The sequence below is a fragment of the Passer montanus genome, unplaced genomic scaffold (assembly GCF_014805655.1).
Source record: "Passer montanus isolate IOZ18808 unplaced genomic scaffold, ASM1480565v1 scaffold20, whole genome shotgun sequence".
NCBI classification, from domain to species: domain Eukaryota; kingdom Metazoa; phylum Chordata; class Aves; order Passeriformes; family Passeridae; genus Passer; species Passer montanus.
The window spans coordinates 5,147,826-5,166,827 of record NW_024366592.1 but is presented as its reverse complement, the minus strand read 5'-3'; the positions used below and the strand labels follow the sequence as shown (position 1 = coordinate 5,166,827).

At 42.4% G+C, this 19,002-nt stretch overlaps 1 protein-coding gene across 1 annotated transcript in view; it reads right to left on the bottom strand.

Moving 5' to 3' along the window:
• Positions 1-11,471, bottom strand: part of ATXN10 (ataxin 10) — an 89,131-nt gene extending 77,660 nt beyond the window's left edge. Inside the window, exons 1-3 of the mRNA XM_039708249.1 lie at positions 11,386-11,471; positions 6,804-6,995; positions 5,294-5,376 (exon numbers count right to left, since the gene is read on the bottom strand). Of these exons, the coding sequence (XP_039564183.1) occupies positions 5,294-5,376; positions 6,804-6,995; positions 11,386-11,471 (361 nt within the window). The remainder of the gene's footprint in view (positions 1-5,293; positions 5,377-6,803; positions 6,996-11,385) is intronic.
• Positions 11,472-19,002: the final 7,531 nt, after the last annotated feature.

The window sequence follows — 19,002 nt, the reverse complement described above, 5'->3', positions numbered from 1 at the left end:
ACATTAAAGCTCCTTCCATCCAAGCTGGGGTGGGAATCAATGAAAGGATCAGATGAGACACTGCCTATAGAACATGAGCTTGCTGCAAAACAGGCATATCTTTGCTTCAACTTACCAAGGATACAAAAGGCTATCGTTTGGGGCTTTTACAGACTTGGGAGAGGGATCCTAAATCCAGCTCTCACATTCTGGAATCTAAAGATCCATCATCTCGACAAACCTCAATGTACATTCCCAAAGGTCAGCTGCATTCCAATGGAAAACTTAAAATTTGCCATAAGAAAAAGGAAAAAAAAAACCCAAAAAACCTAACCCTACAACCAAACTGGCCTGGTTTAGGGCAAATTTGGGAGAAAACCTCCAAAGGGACTCCTCTAGAAAGCAGATTCAAGCAGTCCCTCCCCAACAAGTTCAGGAAAAGATTTCCTTGTAGAAAAGTGGAGAAAACCCGTTTATTTAACAGGCAAAGCATTCACCAGCACAAAAAAAAAATGAACAATATTAAACAATAAAAGCTCTTGCTGCTCCAGAGAGATGCCAAACCCAGCCAGTCCCTGGGTGGGCTGTGGCTCAGCTCTCTCAGGCTCTGATCAGCCCCTCAGGGCTGGAAATGCCACGGCCCAGCCCGGCCCGGTGGCCACAGGTGGAGCTGCCACTGCTCTGCTGGTGCTCAGGGCAGAGCAGCTTTGAACAGGTCCAAGGAAAAGAAAAACCACAGTCCAGGGAACTTCTCTGCCTCAGCTGGCTAAAAACTAACTAAAAGCCAAGGAGAGCCCTGTCCTGCTGTCTGTCCATCTGCAGACAGCACAGTCCAGCAGCAGGATGTGGAGCAGTGAGTGCAGTCCCTGAAAACAAACTCTGCTTCTTCTCTCCCCCTTTGCTCTCAGAACCTGTCTGAAAGGTGCAAAACTTATTCCTGGGCTAAACAGATGAATGGAGATACAAGCATTATAAAGTCAAACCAAGACACATGCTGTGACGTGAAGGAGATTTGCTACTTGGGCTTTTGACGAGGATATTTCCTATGTCTGCTGCAATCCCAAACATACTGAATTGTTTCTGAGCTCTTAAGAGATCTGGGTCTGCTTTAAGTTCAGTTAAAGTTCATCTGGCAGCTTCATCAGCTGCTCCTCTGTCAAGTGTTCTTGGTCTTCATACCCATGCAGGAAAAAGAAAAAAAAAGGTTGTTATGAAGAGACTCATCAAATTAAAAAAATAGCTAAAACAAAAGGGATGTGGAGAGGGTACTTGGTAAATTCCATTAAACCTATATCCTGCAGGGAATTCCTTTTTTTCCTTCAGACTTAAATAACTGAGTATCTTATTAGCTATTTTTTGGAAGACTGTGGTTCAAATCAATTAAGAAACACAGAAGACCTTGCATGTTGCATTTCTGCATGAGCAGGTACAGCTTCTGCATCTTCAATCCCCATCCAAATTAATTCTGAACTGGGCAAAGGGGGCAGCATTCATCATCTTGCCTGTCTTCCCACCTGGAATATGCAAGCTCTGGAATCTAAAGCATTAACTACCTCCCTTCACAATCATCTGCTTCCTAGATTTTCAGCATGTATAGCTTTAAGAAGCAAACTTAACTGGAACAAAGTCCAGTCTTTAGATACTGTCCAAGAGGCGTAGTACACAAATTGTTTTCTCCTTGACTGAGAAATTTCATCCCTCACACAATGGAAGAGGGAGGCCTGCTGGAGCAGTAAGAACAGGGGGCACATTTACAAATAGGTGTGAATTATCTGTCACAGAAGGGCTACAAGCTGCTAATCAATTGCTTAGCATCATTGCACACTATCCCTGGGAAATGCCTGGCACTTTTCTTCATTCAGCTCCTCAGAGCAGGCTCCCTTCTCCAGGCAGTACAAAATACACACTGCTCAGAACAGATTAGCTGTAAAAAAGATTAGTTTTAAGAATGTCTTAGATTATCACAGATTACTATGTAAGCAATGATGGGAAATAAAACCAGGAAATGAAGCTCAACTCAAATTAACATGGGAAGTAAGCAAGGAGGAAGAGTGGAGACAAACAGGTAACTCTAGCAATACCATAAAAGAAATTACTAAAAATGTTTGGGTTTTTTTAATGCAAGTATTAAAAAATAAAAGGAGACTCTTATTAAAGGGAAATCTGGCTTGTACATGGGATTGAACAATCTCTGAATGCTGTATGTATGAATTAACTATTTTTCAACCTGCCTGAAGTTTCAAAGAGCTATTTCAGGACAGACATTCTAACTCACCTTCAAGGATTCTGGCCCACTGCCTTAGTGGTATATCATGTAATCAAAACAGTAACATTTTCCACAGCTAGCTGGGACAAGTATTACAAACATGGAGTAATTTATCTCATTTTTTAAAGCATTGAAAAATGAAAAAGTAAGATGTATGGTTAAAACATGCAGTAGAGTTGTTTCAGTAAATATACTGAATTGATAAGGCAAATGAACCATGTATCTAACCCTTGGGCAACTATTTTTAAAGTATTACTCATAGCACAGAATATTTATTTGAATAAATATTAGCAACAGTTTTTAGTCATATCACTTTGCACAACACCTCCTTTTTTGTTTCTTTGATCATGTGCTCCCCCTTAACCATCACACTGGTCACATCAGTGGTCAAACAATACATACTTTTATTTAATTTCTGGTTTTACCCATTTGAAATTGTACTACACTGAACTTTCTTAAAAAAATTAGCACACCACTCATTTACTAGCCTTAGCAGCTACCAATGGATTAGAGTGTAAACCTGCCATAGATCAGGTTAAATGAATTTTTCAGTCTGCAGAAAGAATTTTCAGTCTCATCTTTGTAAATACGATAATGTTGCAACTTCAAGTTTATTTAGCCTACAATAATTCATTCTAGGAATTTTTCACATGAACGTGATCTGAAACATTACTTAGTGCTGTTCACCCTGCAGTACAGCCTTGCCTCCTCCTCCTTGTACTTTGTTGCTATGGAAGCAATATGAAGGTATTTTAAAAACCTTAAGAATATACACAGGGACCAAGAAGGATTATCTAATCCAAGCAGCCATTTGAGGGAGGAAATGACACACACCCAAATGAACAACCTGAACTACTCAACACCTAATTATCTGCAAGAACAAAACACACTTGTTACCCTACCCCTGTGACCTGATTTCCTGTATGAAATGTGAGGAGAATCATGATACAGAATTACAGTTAATACATACAGTACCATTTACTAATTTCATGGGTCTCTTTTGTTTCAACAGGGCTGTGCAAGTCCAGTTTAGCAATTCACTTCAGTACAACTAACAGCCAAACTGAACTGTTAACTTCTGAGGTAAACCCAGCAGAAGGAACCTGTGCTCTAAGCACAACATTAATTTCCACTTACAACCAAGTTCATCAGATCACTCAGCAAGGAATTAGCAACATTTCTTGTCTACAATTTTTTTGTTGTTGTACTAACATAAGTGGAATACATAAACTGTGCTCATCACAGAGGTTCCCCAAGGAGATCAATGCTACTTACAGCATCAAATGACCCACCTACTCTGGGCCAATAGAGCAAATCTTAGTTATAACTCTGATGTATTTACTGGATGGCTACGAAGAGTAACAGTCACAAAACAACTTCTACTGAAATCCTGTTAAAAACTGTCCTGTCAATGCCACCCTTATATTCAGTGTTGATAAACAGAGTTTTTTTACACCATCCTCTGGCTAGGAAAAAGTGCCTGAAGCAGATAAATTAGTGGGGTTTACCCTCCTTCCTTTTTGCTCAACAGCACTCCCTCTTCTTCTTGAAACCCATGAGCACAGAAGAGCACACACATGTGGCAGACCAGCAAGGACGGGCCAGCAGCCACCAAGGCAAAGGAGACCTCAGGCCATGCCTGTATCCAGCAGTGAGCACACCCTGCTCCCTCTCCTGCAGGAGCTGGGCAGCCCCTCTGGCAGGTGGCATTCTTACACCACAGCTCCTGATGCTTTGAATGGGCTGAAGGTGACAAGCCCACTTCCCCAGTACAGCTTTTTGAGCTCAGTGCTCTCCAAGTCCCCAGCATGGACAATGACAGGCTGGACAGCAGCAACATTTTGGCACCCACCACTTTTCCTTTTATCTTGCTGGTCTGCCAAGCAGTTCACAACTGTGGGGGGGCAGGACACTTGCCCTCCATGACCTTTTCCAGTCCTTCCTGTAACATGGCTTGAAAGCCACTCCTGTGTGCCATCAGTTCCTCCTCTTTAGGGTCACTGAGCAAGCCCTTTTTGCCACCCACTGAGCTTACAGTCCAGCTCCTCCCACACCAAAGGGCTGTGCTGGCATCACCAACCCCTCCCTGGCAGCAGGATTCCAGCAACAGGTCCAGGAGTGAGCCTGGTTTAAGCACAATACCTTCATGTGCCCACAGGGCTTCATTTTGAGCCAAACATAGCAGCAAAAGCCTCCTGACTTCTCTGCTTCCTCACAGCTTCATAAAGGGGTTTGAGGGTAAGTAACTGCATGAAAGCTGTTTCACCTGCTTTCACAGAACAGCAGAAAAGCAGAAGCAGGAATCCAGCAAAAAACCTCATGAGGAACAGGAGTGAAAAGAAATAAGACAAACACACAAGAAAACAAACATGCTCTACTGTCTGCAGCCCCAGACAGTCACAACTGGAGTCCAATGTATAAGCTCCACATGCACACACAGGGAAACACAGATTGTGAGAATTGCTGAAAACCCTTAATATCCAGTGAAATCAGTAGCAATAACTACCACTAGTACTACAGGGTCACATTTTCTCTTCACTGCCTTGAAAGAAAAAATTCACCTGTTGAGGAAATGTGAACACTACTCAAAACATTACTTAATTCTTGGCAGATACCATTCTGACTGGCCAGCCACCATGGTACCCAAATGAAAATTAAAAATAATTTTTAAGAAGTCACAGCCAAAATTTGCTTCCTTGAATCAGATAAATTATCTTAAGTATCAGCAAATAAAAAGACAGTAAAACAGCAGAATGTATTCTGAATGGAGGTACTACAGGAACATTTCCTTTTATAAAACCCAATTATTCTGCTTCATATTAAACAGTTTACAAATATCTTTCCTTTAGCAATCTATGTGGAACAGTTCAGTGAAAATACAGCTAAACTAGACTTGCGGCTGAGAACTTTTTCAAGCAGTCTAAGAGAGGGCCAATTCTTAACTGCAATTCAAGAAAAAATTAAGCCTATTTATAAGACAAATGAATCAGTAAAGTGACCATCATACCACATGTGTAAAAATATAGTGCAGGCTATACATTCACTTACCAGTCAGTAACAATTCTTCTTTGATTTCTATTCCATGAAGCAACTTTATCAAATGGACAGATGTGGAGATGAGACCCAAGTTCCTGGTATTAAATTGGGAATAAAACACAGTAATTCACCTCATATGAAATACACACAAAAAAATTTAGAAGGTTTTTCACTGAAGTTAACAGGAAATCTTTAGCATCTTCAGGACCTTTGAAACAAAAATAGTTTCTCCTACATTACTGCCTCCCTACCAGCAGCCACATTACTACCATCACAAGCAGATCAAAGGGGTTTAGTGCATCATTCTGCATTTTACCAATTTACTGAGTACCCTTTCCTCCCTTTTTGCTATTCTTCCTATCAGACATTAAACATTAGCAAGTTATTCCTATAATTTAAACAGCTTTATTTCTGTTAAAACTTGGCTTTGTCTGGAGGTCAAGCATCCAGAAAAAGTCATGTATCTTACTTCCTAATAAACCTGGAGGATTTTCAATGCCAACAAAGCAATTAGTGACAGCTACCAAAAAACAACAGGGCCAGCTCAAAAGGAAACATACACAACTCTCAGTGAGAAGCAGAAAAGGCCAAGTAATCATTTATCCTTTCTCCACTAAGGAGGAATCATAGGTAGACTCTCAGAATTATTTGCATTGCAATTTCTGTGGCATTAACAGAGTTCTGCCCCAGCACAGAAAGTAACACTTGGTCCCACGTCAAAACTACATTTAGTTCAATAAATCAAATTTGACACGTCCCAAGAAGCCATTTTTTAATACTGTAGTCCCCAGTAATTTTTTGAAATAACCAATTTGTGTCACGTTGGGGCACCTTTTTTGTTGGCTGGTTGGTTTGGGGTTCTCATGGGGCATCCAGGCAAGGAGGGTATTTGTTGCTATTTTGCTGGGTTTTTTAAAAACATCAACCAGACTGTCAGGTTTTCACTAACTACAGCTGGTTGTATCACAAGCATCCCTTCCAAGTTGCAATAGACACAGGCAAAGAATAGAGTGGCTAAATAACTTAAGGAACCAGATTGATTTAATGTCCTTTAACCTCAACTTGCCTGTATATATGCATCAGGATCAATATGCACAGTTCTACATGCTGTGTTTTGCCAGGAAAGCCAGACAGATTTAAATGAACCTTAAAAGACTTACTAATTCTTATTAATTATTAAGACCATTTACTTATTCATTATGTTATAAAAAAATTACAGAAAGAGAAAAAAATGATAGTTCTACAGACAGGGTTCCAACAGGCTTGTGTCATTTATGTAATCAACTTGTGTTGTGGACCCAAACACTTAGTTCTGTTCCTGAGCAGGGCCCCAAACTGATCTACAATTAGGCCAGCTATTTTTGTTTCTTGCATATTTGAATTCAAGTGATTCCATCAAGCAGGAAATGCCAGTTAATAAATCAACCAACAGAACAGTGTAAAGGAAGAATCTCTTTTATAAAAGCACAGAAACATCAGAAGGTGGTACTTTGGTATGGGCTAAAAGGGTTCATGACTGTACCTCAAGACATGTTGATTCTTGGCACACTCCACACAGGCATTCCTCAGACACCTGAAGCACTCTGCTATAAGCAGCAGGCAGGTGTCTGGATCTGCCAGTCCACAGGAGTCCTTACAGCTCTGCTCAATGGCACTTGAGGTGCTGGTCAGGATTTCCAGGACATCCCGAAATACACTTTCTTCTGCAGTTTCTCTGAAATACATAAATTTGTGGTGAAGAAAAAATAAAAATGCACTCCTACCAAAAAGCCTATAAGACATTGGCACTTCTTATTTTAAACCTGAAGATGTTTCTTCAGCAATCTTTAACTATTCTGAGTATTTAACTACTCATAGTCAAAATTTTAAGTAGAAGGAACAAAAACATCACACAATCCTCCCATCAGCTTTTCAGAAAAGGAGCTGTAAAGAGTGGTGCTGCCTTAGTATTCCTCATAACTTTTCAACAGCTCTTTGGAATTTTAATGAAAAGGAAACAAAAAACTCTCCCTAATACATACAGCTGGGAGGTTTATACATGACACTGCATGCTGCTTTAGGTAATGAACACATTTTAGCTGTCCAGCAATAGGTGTTTCAGAAGAATAAGGTATCAGAAGCTCCAGCCTGCTGCAGATTTCCTCAGAGGGACACAGGTCATGGAGAAAGCTGGTGGCTGCACAAGCACCATCCTGAAGTGTGTGAATCACAGTCAAGGGAAAAAGCCAACTCTGTCCCACCTCAGCAGACAGCTACCCAACACAGAAGGTACCAGGCCACTTCCAGGAGCACCTGGACCAAGGCAAACAGCACCACCAAACCATGAGCACATGCAGAAATCCATATGACAATTTCAAGATGACAGCTGATGCTGCTGCTCCCTGAAGATGCACCAGCCTCCCAGGACTGACACAAACATCTGCAGATGATCTGTCACACAGAGATAAACAACATTTCCAAACTATAGCTATTTGTTCACACTCTGCCTTGATTTTATGCCCACAAAAGCGATGAGGGCAGCACATGACCAATGTTGCTTACTCAGTTCTGATACCAAGTGCTGGTGGAGAAAAGCCACACCAGAGAGTGTTTATGGCACTGCTACAGGGAAGTTCAATAAATCTGCTTGTCCAATACTTCTGACCAGGGTCAGGAAAAGGAAATTCAGATGCAGCCTCCTTGAACTTTAAATAGACTTGTCCTGTACTCAGGATCAAACAGAAGTGAGATGAGAGGAAATGTAAAGTACCATTAAACAAAATGTTCGCACAGAAAACTTCCTAAAGGAGAATTAAAATCCCTCTTGGTCAAACACTATTGGGTGAGAAGGTGTTACCTGCATTCTGATGATCACTCAAATACCTACATATTTGAACAATCAGAAATTCTACCTCATCTTTCGTAAGTGATCACGTCCATAAATCAAACCACAGAATCAGCAAGGCTGGAAAAGATCCTTAAGATCATCAAGGTCAACATTAACCAAACACTGCCAATCCACCTTGTCCCTAAGCACACCCTTAGACAGGACTGGAGCCATTATTTCCCACCTCTGCTCCTGCCATGTTTTCTTTCCTAGACTAAACAAAACTCTCTTAATCTTTACTCAGCGTTCACATTTTCTAAGCTCCTTATCAGATTTGTTGCTCTAATAGTGACACTTTTATGCTAGGCTACATCTTACTGACATTACAGTGTCTCCAGTGTTGAGGTCTGTTAGGGTGTGGAGGAGACTCACAAAGAAGGGAGAGTGCAGAAAGAAAGACAAGGTACACAAATGTCACTAAATTACCACAACATTAGGTTTCAGATCTCCAGGAAGTATGTATTTTATTCTGCACCCTCACAGCTGATCAAGACCAATACATTTATTTATACATCCTCCATCTACACTGAAACATTAAAAAGCCCACCACTGCATCACTTGAGAATAACGGGGAAGAAGCTACAGTTTACAGTGGTGCAATACTGAAGGGAAAAATACCAAAGTGGCACAAATAACCAATGACCAAAAGCAGAGCTGGCCCTCAGTCTTAAAGAAAGCAGTGGAGCTTACACAACCAGAAGGAAAGTTTGGAATTTGGTTTTGGTTTCAAGACTGCAGAAAATATATTCATGGAACTTGGACCTTCAACTCTCAAGAAGCAGTGTAGCTCCTGCCACCTCGTGATGTGCCAAGAGAAGACTCAGTGGCAGACTTACCACATCCCCATGGGAAATGCACCAGAGACAAGTTTTTCTAAATGTCAGAAGAGCTACAGTCTGGTAAGGAGTACAGTCTCCAGGCAGGGAGTGCTTTCTACATTGAGCAGAACCATTAGCTGTTCCAAGTTCTTAAACTCTGACATTAAAATGGGACCACTCAGCCCACTGTAGTTCCTTCATATCAGCCTGTGCCTTTTGTTGGATTATCCCAGGAAACCAATAACTTCCTGACACAACTGCAAAATACAGAACCTAGTGGTCAGTGCAACACATGCTACTGTACAACATTCACTTATTTAAATTGGTAAAACAGGCATTAAAGAAGCCAGAAGAACTTTTGTGCACATTTTTGTTACTAAATGGGTAAAAGGACACCTTACAGTTATTCTTGTGCTGGAAAAGCTCCACTCTCCTGGCAGAGCTATGCAGCAGAACAGAACTTTTAGTCATACACTGGATCAGAAGCATGGTGAGCTGCTGTGATAATTTTTCTTTTAAAATTAGCTTGAAAGTAAAAGAAAACCTAAGACATTTTCAGTAAAACACAAAGATGAAAACCTGCGTGTCCCAATGGAGCAAGTGTAGGGTACACAAGGAAGTGTCTGTCCTCGGTGTCAATGTGGAAGGAGATGTTGATTTTTTTACATCATTGAGAGACAGAACTCCAAATCTGTCTCTTAAACACTATGAAAGAAGATCCAGACTGCTCAAGCCAATCATTCCAGGCAGAAATGAATGAATTTAAGGCATAGTAAACAGCCCCTGAAATCCATCCAGAACAGCTTTGTGAATATTACACAAACTTTTGTTTCCACAGCAGCTCCACATTTTGCTATTGCCACCTGTCCTTCATTTCCACATCAAGTTCTGCAGGAATACAAAAGGAAGCAGAGGCAAAGGGTACAGCAGCCCAGCTCTTGGACAAGGAAGACATGCACAATTTCTTGTTAAGTCAAAACAAAGAGTCAGAATTCCTGCACCCATGCCAAAAGAAAGATTACTGTCACTCCTTGTAAGACCTGTTTGATTGTTAAAAACTGAAACTCTTACAAGATACCACTCTAGCAAACGTGGAGTTAGAAACAGTAAGGAAACTGTGTTCAAAAGACCAGGACTCCAAAAAAATCACAGAATTAGTCAGGAATGATGGGAACAAATCCACAAATTTACAATTCTGTATTTCCACAAGTTTTAGGTACTTGCACAACTCCATTCCTGCTAAAAAGCCTTTAAAATACTTATCCTCACAACACTCCCAGGACAAAATAAAACCATTTTCTGGTTTTTGTAGCTTAGTAAAGGAAGCGTAAAGAAATCAACTAAAGGCACTGGAAGCCTCAAGTAAATCACACAGCCAAGTGTCAACAACTTGGTCAACAAGACCAAGTGCTGGTGCTGCACCTGGATCAGGACAACCCCTGGGATCAATCCAGGCTGGGGATGAGGAGATGGAGCAGCCCTGGGAGAAGGATTTGGAGGTGCTGGTGGTGAGATCTGGCCATGCCCTGGCCAGGTGTGCTGGAACCCAGAACCCCCTGTGCTGGGCTGAGCCCCAGCGTGGGCAGCAGGGGAGGGGGATTCTGCTTCTCTGCCCTGCCCAGGTGAGACCCCACCTGCAGAACTGCCTTGAGCCTGAGGGTCCCCAGCATCAGAAGGACATGGAGCTGTTGGAGAGAATCCAGAGAAGGCACCAAGTTGTTTAGACAGATGGAGCAGCTGAGAAACTTGGGAGTGCTCAGCCTGGAGAAGAGCAGCTTTGGGCTGACCTAAATGATGCTCCTGAAGGGAGCCTACAAGGAACACAGAGGTTATTTACACCAGCCTGAAGTGACAGAACAAGGGGCAATGGTTTCAGCCGGACAGAGTAGGTTTAGAGTGGATGTTAGGAAGAATCTTTCCCAGAGAAGGCAGTGAGGTCCTGGCACAGGGTGCCCAGAGAAGCTGTGGCTGCCCCATCCCTGCAGCATCCAAGGTTGCCTGGATAAGGCTTGGAGCAACCTGGGATAGTGGAAGGTGTCCTTGTCCACAGCAAGGCTGGGATGGGATGAGCTTTAACCTTTCTGCAACCCAAGCCATTCTGCATCCCCAGGATACTTTATGCCATCCACGATTAAGAGACAAACACCTTTCCTCCCTGCTCCAGGCACAAGGACAGGGCACTCTCATGGACCCCCTGGGGCAGGACCGAAGGGACAGATCACCCCCAAAAGCACAGCCCCAGGAGAAGGCTGGGGGTGCAGAAGCTCCCCGAAGGGACTGCACTCACACCCCGACGGGGGAGCGGAGAGCCCCTGCTCCGGCCCGCGGCCGACTCCACGAGGGGCGGGACCACGCTGGCAGCAGCCGAGGCGAGTCCCGCCCGACATGCAGCGGCACCGCGGCTCCCTGCTCCCCACTACCTGGGCTGCGCCTCCCGGAACAGACCCGACAGCGCCCGCACGCTCTCCAGGCGGGCCGCGGGCAGGGCTCCCGCCGCCGCCGCCATGGCCCGCTCCGCCCCCGCGCGCGGAAATGGCGGCGGCGCCGCCCCGCCGGGCGGGAGGGGCGCGGGCCCGGCCGGAAAATGGCTGCTCTGGCTGAGGGACGAGTTCCCTTTCCTTAATGTCTCCTTACCGGCTCCTTTGTCTTTCCCATTCCGTTGTTTTTCCTTTCCTCCCCCACGCCTTTTTCCCCGTAGGAAGCTCGCCGCGGAGCCGGCTCCCGTCACGTAGCTGCTGCTGCTGCGCGCCCCACACAGCGCCCCGGGTGCTCTTGGGGATACCCGTCTCTAAACAAAACAAAAATTAATATAAAAATACATAAATTGCGGGGATAATTATTTCAGGTGTAATATCAGAATTATATACAGATTTCCCAGCCTGTGGCTGGGATGTGAAAATAGATGATTTCTAAGGTCCCTCCCAGTGCCAGACTTGTGATTCTGTGAAGTAAATACTACTTGACTTCAGGATTTAAAACATTTTTAAATTAAATGCTACATTTTTTATATTTATTTTCTAAAAATATCATTCACCTTTTTCTAAACATGTATGAAAAATTAATCTGTATGTGTGTGGGTGGGAAATCAGCTTCCAATAGTTAAAAAAGACTAATTGTGGCCAAACACTATAGAGAGCTTTATTAGACAGTCATCATCAAATCACAGACTGGTTTGGGTTGGAAGGGACATTAAAGCCCATCCAGTGCCACCCTTTGCCTTGGGCAGAGACACCTTCCACTGTCCCAGGCTGCTCCAAGCCCTTCCAGCCTGGCCTGGGGCACTTCCAGGGATCCAGGGGCAGCCACAGCTTCTCCGGGCACCCTGTGCCAGGGCCTCACCATCCTCACAGGGGAAACACCCTTAGAGTTCAACCATCCAGCCAATTCTTATATAGATTATAAAATTTAATAATTTTTTCCAGATTACTCATGATGTTGTATCTCAAGCTCCTCTGATCTGCCTAGTTCTGTGAACAACAGGCAGATCCTTTAAAGATACGGCTTTTCCCCCAGAGAGTTTAGAGCTGAAATAACATTTATTTTTCTTAGCACAGCTTTAGGGAGCTACAAAAAGAGAAACACTCCACCTAGAGCCAACCACACCTGAAAATAAACTGATGCAGAATGTATTTTAAAGAATTCTCCATCAAATTAAGAGATAGACTATGCTCTTGAGGCAACAGTGTTTGAAGCTGGAAACACAGAACGACCTGTCTTAGACTCTGGAAGACAATTGCCCCACTCCAGCAAATACTGGCTCTGCAGGAGGCAAAGCAGGTCAAAGATGTCAATCCCTCCTATCTCAAATTTTGTGAGAGGGCCACTTGTTCCAATCACAATAGGTGTACTGACTGTGCCCCTTTTTTATTGGGGACAAAGATAGAATTTGGGCTCTGGAAAAAATTTACAGTAAAGAAGCAATCCTGCGGCATAAATATTTTATATGTTTCCGGCATAAATACTAGTTTTCTGACTCTTATTTTGGGCCTGCATTATATTAAGTATGACTTAGCCCACACAGCTTTGAAGCTGTAGACCAAAAGCTTTTATTTTTGTTCTGTTATTTAATAGTATCTAGTGAAATTGATCGATGCACTTGGAAAAAATGCTTTTCATTAGCCTCTGTTGCTAAATCTGTGGAGCACACCCTGCCATCGTGCCCTCAGTTTCCTGCTTACACTGGGTAAATTACCTTGCCAAGGAATTCTGAACACCTATATTAAGATGAGGAAGAGCAGATCTGAGAGGAGGTAGCACCATCTTTTTAAACACCAGAGGTGAATCAGAATCCATATGAAATGGATACTGCAGAATGTCTCAAACCCAGGAATAACTACTGCAATCTGAAGCCAACTGCAGAGTTTATTTGGCTTCAGGTGAGGTGTTACACATGTGTCTGAAGGCCATAAAAGAGCAGTTATTTTTGATGTTGAGATTTATGTGTCACTCGTTTGTTATGTAATATCATAAATAAATTTAATTCTTTATAAGAAAGTAATCCCTCCATCTGGAAAAAAAAAAAAAAGCCCACAAGGCCTCAGAGGAGATGTTCAAAGCCCTTGCATTTTGTCCTGGAAAGGAATGATGTCTTCTGAGAAGGAGATGCAGATGAAATGCTGTCAGCTGCACAGTTGTCAGGCTCCGAGTCACTGCAGGGACTCTTGCCTCATTTGCTAGATGCAGTCCAATTTTTGGAGGCAATGAGGAATTTTGTGACTGTCATCTGCCCTTCACAAAGGTTTTATGCCACATTTGCATGGAGTGTTTTTGTTGGGATCAGCATTATCCTCATCATATCAGCCAATGGCATAGGCATGTGGAAAGACACTATCCTTGCCCTGGTCAGCTGGGTCAAAGAGATGCTGCTGAGGGTATCTGGTACCCAAAGTCTAATTCCCTGGTAGCCTGGGGAATTTCATGGCATGTGAATTCATGTACCAGTTGATTTATAATATGTAGAATTTAGAGTCAGGGTTTTGTCTTGTGTGTGTTAACTTGTGTCATCCTGCAGCTTTTCCCATGCTACGAGGTGCCAGGGAGAGGCCTCCTTCTGTTTAGAAATTTATTCTCATGGATAGAGAATGTCCTTGTTACAGAGTTAATACAAATTTGGATAAAACTAAACCTTAAAGTCACTGATTCCACCCCTTCTTGAGTGTCAGGTGATGCCCCATCCCTGGAAATGTTCAAGGTCAGGTTGGACAGGGCTTGGAGCAACCTGTTCTAGAGCAAGGTGCTCCTGCCCAAGGCAGGGGAGTGGAATTAAATCCTCTTTAAGGTCCCTTCCAACCCAAACCACCCATTATTCTGTGATAGTGAGTGGTATATAGTTTGACACTGCTGCAGGGGAAAGAAATTGGTTACCACAGTTTAATTTCTGTAGAAAAGGACAGGGATGTGCAGGGACATACACAAAGCAAGGAAGGACATCTCTCTCCACAAGGCAGGCTGCCCTTGACACCAGTCATGAGGCTGAAGGAAAAATGGATGTGGGGAATGTGGCAGTAAGCAATGAACTTGCAGAAATGCTGCACAGGGACAAAAAATAAGTTCCCAGGTCTTGTTTAAGGTTTTGTGGTAAAGAAGGATTCTCCAGGAGGACTGTGAAGGTGAGAACATGCAGTTTCTAGTCTCCTCTTGTGACCTTTTCCACTATCCAGTGTTACTTTAAGTCCTAGAAGCCAGTGTGAAAATGCTCCCACAAGCAGTGGAATGGGGGCTGGATGTGACAGTTGTGCCATATAATCTAAATTTCCCATATAAATGCAATCAGGTCTCATCTCTCATGTGCAAATCTTGGCTTTTCCTGGTTTTCATTGCAGCAATAGCTTTTCTGGACTTCAGCAGCCCAGACAGCTGAAGAAAAAAAGGTGCTATTAAGCCAGTGCACATAAATCACCTCTGTGCTCTATGCTGAGCTCACCAGGATTTTGTGCCTCCATGGAGTCACTCGGTGGCACAGGACAGGGAGTTCCAGCAGACTCCTTGCTTTTGCAGAGCTCCACATGGGAAGCTCACCTTTTAGGGACTGTGGAGCCACTGCTTAGCATCTGTGAGCAAAGTCTTACAAAATCCTGTGTAAAGTCCTGGAAGTGCCATCTGCCTTCTGTTGCTTGGAAAATGTAATTTGTCTGCTGAGCTTGGAGGCCAGCCTGGCTCCTTCAGATATCTCACAAAGATGCTGTTGGAGAGATGGGAATACTCTCTGAAATTGTATCTCATTCCCATAAAATAGAAATAAATATCCCTGCTAGGGAGCAGAAATAACTGAAAAGCTCCCCATCACTTGGTTGCTCTCAGAGAGTGAAGAGGCACATGCTTGAATATTTTTGAAGAACTCACCAAATATTTAGTCTTCCTGAACAGATGTGTCAAGCCAATGAATGGAGGAGCAAAGGGAAATGCCACAGGGAATCCCACGTTACTTGGAAGTGCTCCCATTTACCAGCATTGGTGTACCTTGTCAATGCTGAGGAATTTGCTGCAGGGAAAAAACAAGGCACAAAAGAATGAAGAGCAAGAAAAACCCATCTAGCAACTCAGAATATCTCCTGGTTTGGGCTAGTGCTGGTGCTTGGAATTGGAGAATTGTAGCTGTCATCCTGACCAGCTTCCTACTAAGAAATGGAGATTAAACCCCTCCAGCTCTGTCAAAAGCCTGACATCTAGTGGAGGTAAAATAGTGGGCAGTAGAACTCAGCCTAAAAGCATTCAGCTGCAGAGTTTGTATTATTCACTGCCGGTGTAGAGTCCATTTAATTTGTTAATTCCACCTGTGAAATATGAGTTAGTCTGCTCATTTTTATTGTACACTAAAATCACAGGATACGTATCCCCTCCAACTCAGGATAACTTAGGATAACTTTAGAATAACTTTAAATCACAATAACCTCAGCCTTTAGAAGGTTTTCCATATGTACAACATCTGCCAGCAGATAAGCTTTGTGAGAGCAATAGACCTGGGATTGCTATTTTCATGTTAGGAGACAAATACCTACAAAGTTTGCTTTTGCAGAATTTATGAAAGCCAGTCTAATGTCATCTTAAGAAATAATATTTTAGAAGATGCTACTGGTAACTAGAAGTTGCTACATACATTATATATTTGTCTCTGAGGAGAAAATATATCCAGTTATATAGAGTTGCTAGACTGATAGAACTGAGAAATAAAGGGTTAAACTTCAGTTCTACAGAATCTTTTTCTTTAGTTCTTTGTCAATTTTTGCAGTTATAAGAAAAGCTCTGATACTTACCAGAAGAAGTTATTGAAAATTGTGAGCATTCATTTTGATATAATACTATGAAACTTGTGAAGTTCTAGATAAAAATCTCAGAACTTATTTTCTCAGAATTTTCCTATGCTAGCTTAATATTTGTTGAAAGAAACATGTGACCTAAACTTTTTTTTAAAAAAAACAAATGTTGCTATTAAGATAACATCATCAGAAGGTTTCAGAAGGTTCAGATATAAGGATATTTTGTTGCATTTGAATTTCAAAACCTTAACCTATTGAAGAAATATCTGATGAAACTTCCCTGCCATACCTGTGGATCTGCAAAAAAGAAAATTAAGTTTCTTTTAAACCAGTATGTAAAGGTTGTCCAAAACCATTTGTCTAATTACGTATCTGAAGAGAAGCTTTGATCCATTCTTGTTTTAGATGTCTTTTTCCACAAGGTCATGTCAGAAGACTAAAAGTGATAGGTTATTAATTTTGTTTTAACTAACATCTTTTTTAAGCAGACACAAGTATAAGTTGAGTTTGATAGTTTCCATCTGCATCTACTGATTTTAAGATTTGGCCTCTGAAGAAGTCATTATTTGTATGTGTATGAAAGGCTTCTAAATTCAAAAACCCCACACTCTTTAATGACTGGGAGTAATAATACTTCAGAGTTATAAATTTCCCAGCTCACATGGAGATAAAAGCAGATATTGAAGGAGGCATTTGTCCATCTGTTCACCTGTGCAATGTTCTCCTTAAGACCAAAACTCATCCAAATAAAATCAGCCCCCTGTGTCTGCATCTGTGTGCCACACATTATCCACTTGCTAGATCTAGGCCACCTAAGCTTTGTTAGCCTCCCCTCCCATACTTTAGTCTCTGAGTATGCCTCTTTCCTCAGTAGCACAGCAGGCAGTTATGAAGTAATATAAATTAATAATTAAAATATTAACTATTAATTCCATGCAAACACAGACATGTTCAACACACTGTCAGGGATGGGTGAGCCTGCTTTTTGATCTGGGCAAGTGCTGATATTCACAGAATACAAATACTGGTTTCACCAGAGGGGGAAACAAGGAGAAAACCTTATGATGAGTCAGAGGTGGAGCCTCAGTTGGCAGGAATTTGTTCTGGGATCTGACTTCTCTCTTCCCTTTTCTCCTTGCCCATAATTTTTGTGACTCTGCAACTGCACAAAAACTCTGAGTCTTCCATTACCTTTGGGAAAACTTTTTTTTTTTTCCTCCCTTTCAGAGTGGTCTGGTTTAAAGGCAGAACTAAAGGCAACAAAGCACAATATGGTATTTGCATCTGCTGGACTTTATTTTTGCCTCTCACCCCTGCTTGCCCTGCACTGATGGAACAGCCATCCTTGGCTCATCCTGCCCCTGGCTGTATCACAGCCACCAGGCATCAGGAGTTCACGTGGGAATATGCAGGGTGAGATACTTCACATATAATTAATGCAGTCCTGTGCACCACAACCTCTGCTTCTGTTTTATACCAGAGTCATCAAAAGGCACAGACACATCTTAGACAAAGTCTGTTGCATTGTTTTCACAGCTGCAAGCTCCATCCAACTACATCTGACTTAACTTCCCAAACTAATATGCTCTTACCTCCTAAATTGTTATTTACACCAGTGCATGCCTGACTTCTAAATATGCACTGCAGTTTCCCACTATCCACTATCCACAGATGAGGAGTCACTTGCTAAGTCAAAAACAAGTAACAGTCAATTTTTCCTGCACAAGACAAAGGTTTGTAAGATCATCATGTTAGATGAAGTACAGTGTGCACCTTCATTCCTGAAGCAAGGCGTGCCTCTGCTGAGGAATCTGTTATAAATCACATTTTTAGTGAGACTGGCAAAGCCGCATAACTCTGGCCTCAGGGAACCTGTCTAATTTGTCAGCTAAAATTCAGTCTCCCCGTGGAAAACTAGTCTGTTCATGCTTTGTGAAGGCTAATTGCCCATGGAAGGAATCTGCTCAAGGAACTGTCAGCAGTGATGTGGTGTGGTACTGTCATCTGGCTGCAGCTTCCCAGGGGAGGTAGGCAGAGCTCCCCTTCCTCTTGTGCTGACCTTTCACCATGCAGCTGCTCTCCCCCAGAAAGGTGTGTTTGGTCAGACCATTAGCAGAGCTGCAGGAGCCAGAGGAGTTCTTATTCACCAATGTCCTCCTTCAGCCCTGCAACAGAAGTTGCTTAAACTCACTGCCACTTGGAAAGTGCCACATCCAACAAATAGGAGCTTCCAAAAATAATCCTTGGAAGAAACACTACTTCAGCTCTTAAGAACTTGTTTTTTATAATCATTCAAGTACACTGTGAACGGCAAAAACTCCAGCATTTTACAAATTGCCACAAATTTAACACTTCCTATTTCAGAGAAGAACTGAGTTTCTTTTATTGGACTAAGGAAAGTAGTTACAATGATTTTCCAACTGCAAGTCAGAGTTTAACTCCCTTCCATAACGTTAGGCATAAAGTATGTTTTTTCTCTTCTAGGATATTATTCTCTGGTGTTTGCCCCACACTTCAATAAGCAAAGTAACTCCATTTGTTCCATCATAGTGGCATTGTTAAATGACTGTGTTTTAGTCCTACTAATTATGAAGCCCAAGCTTTGAGTATGTCCCTAGAATAGCAATGAGGATGGGAAGAAATGCTGGGAAGAATGGTCAGATCTTAGGGGAGGAAAGCAATCAACTTAACTTAGCAACTGTTAACCAGTAGAGTTTCACTACTTGCCAGGGCTAATTTGGGATCCTGTGAGAGATCTCTTCAACTGACCAATTAACTTAC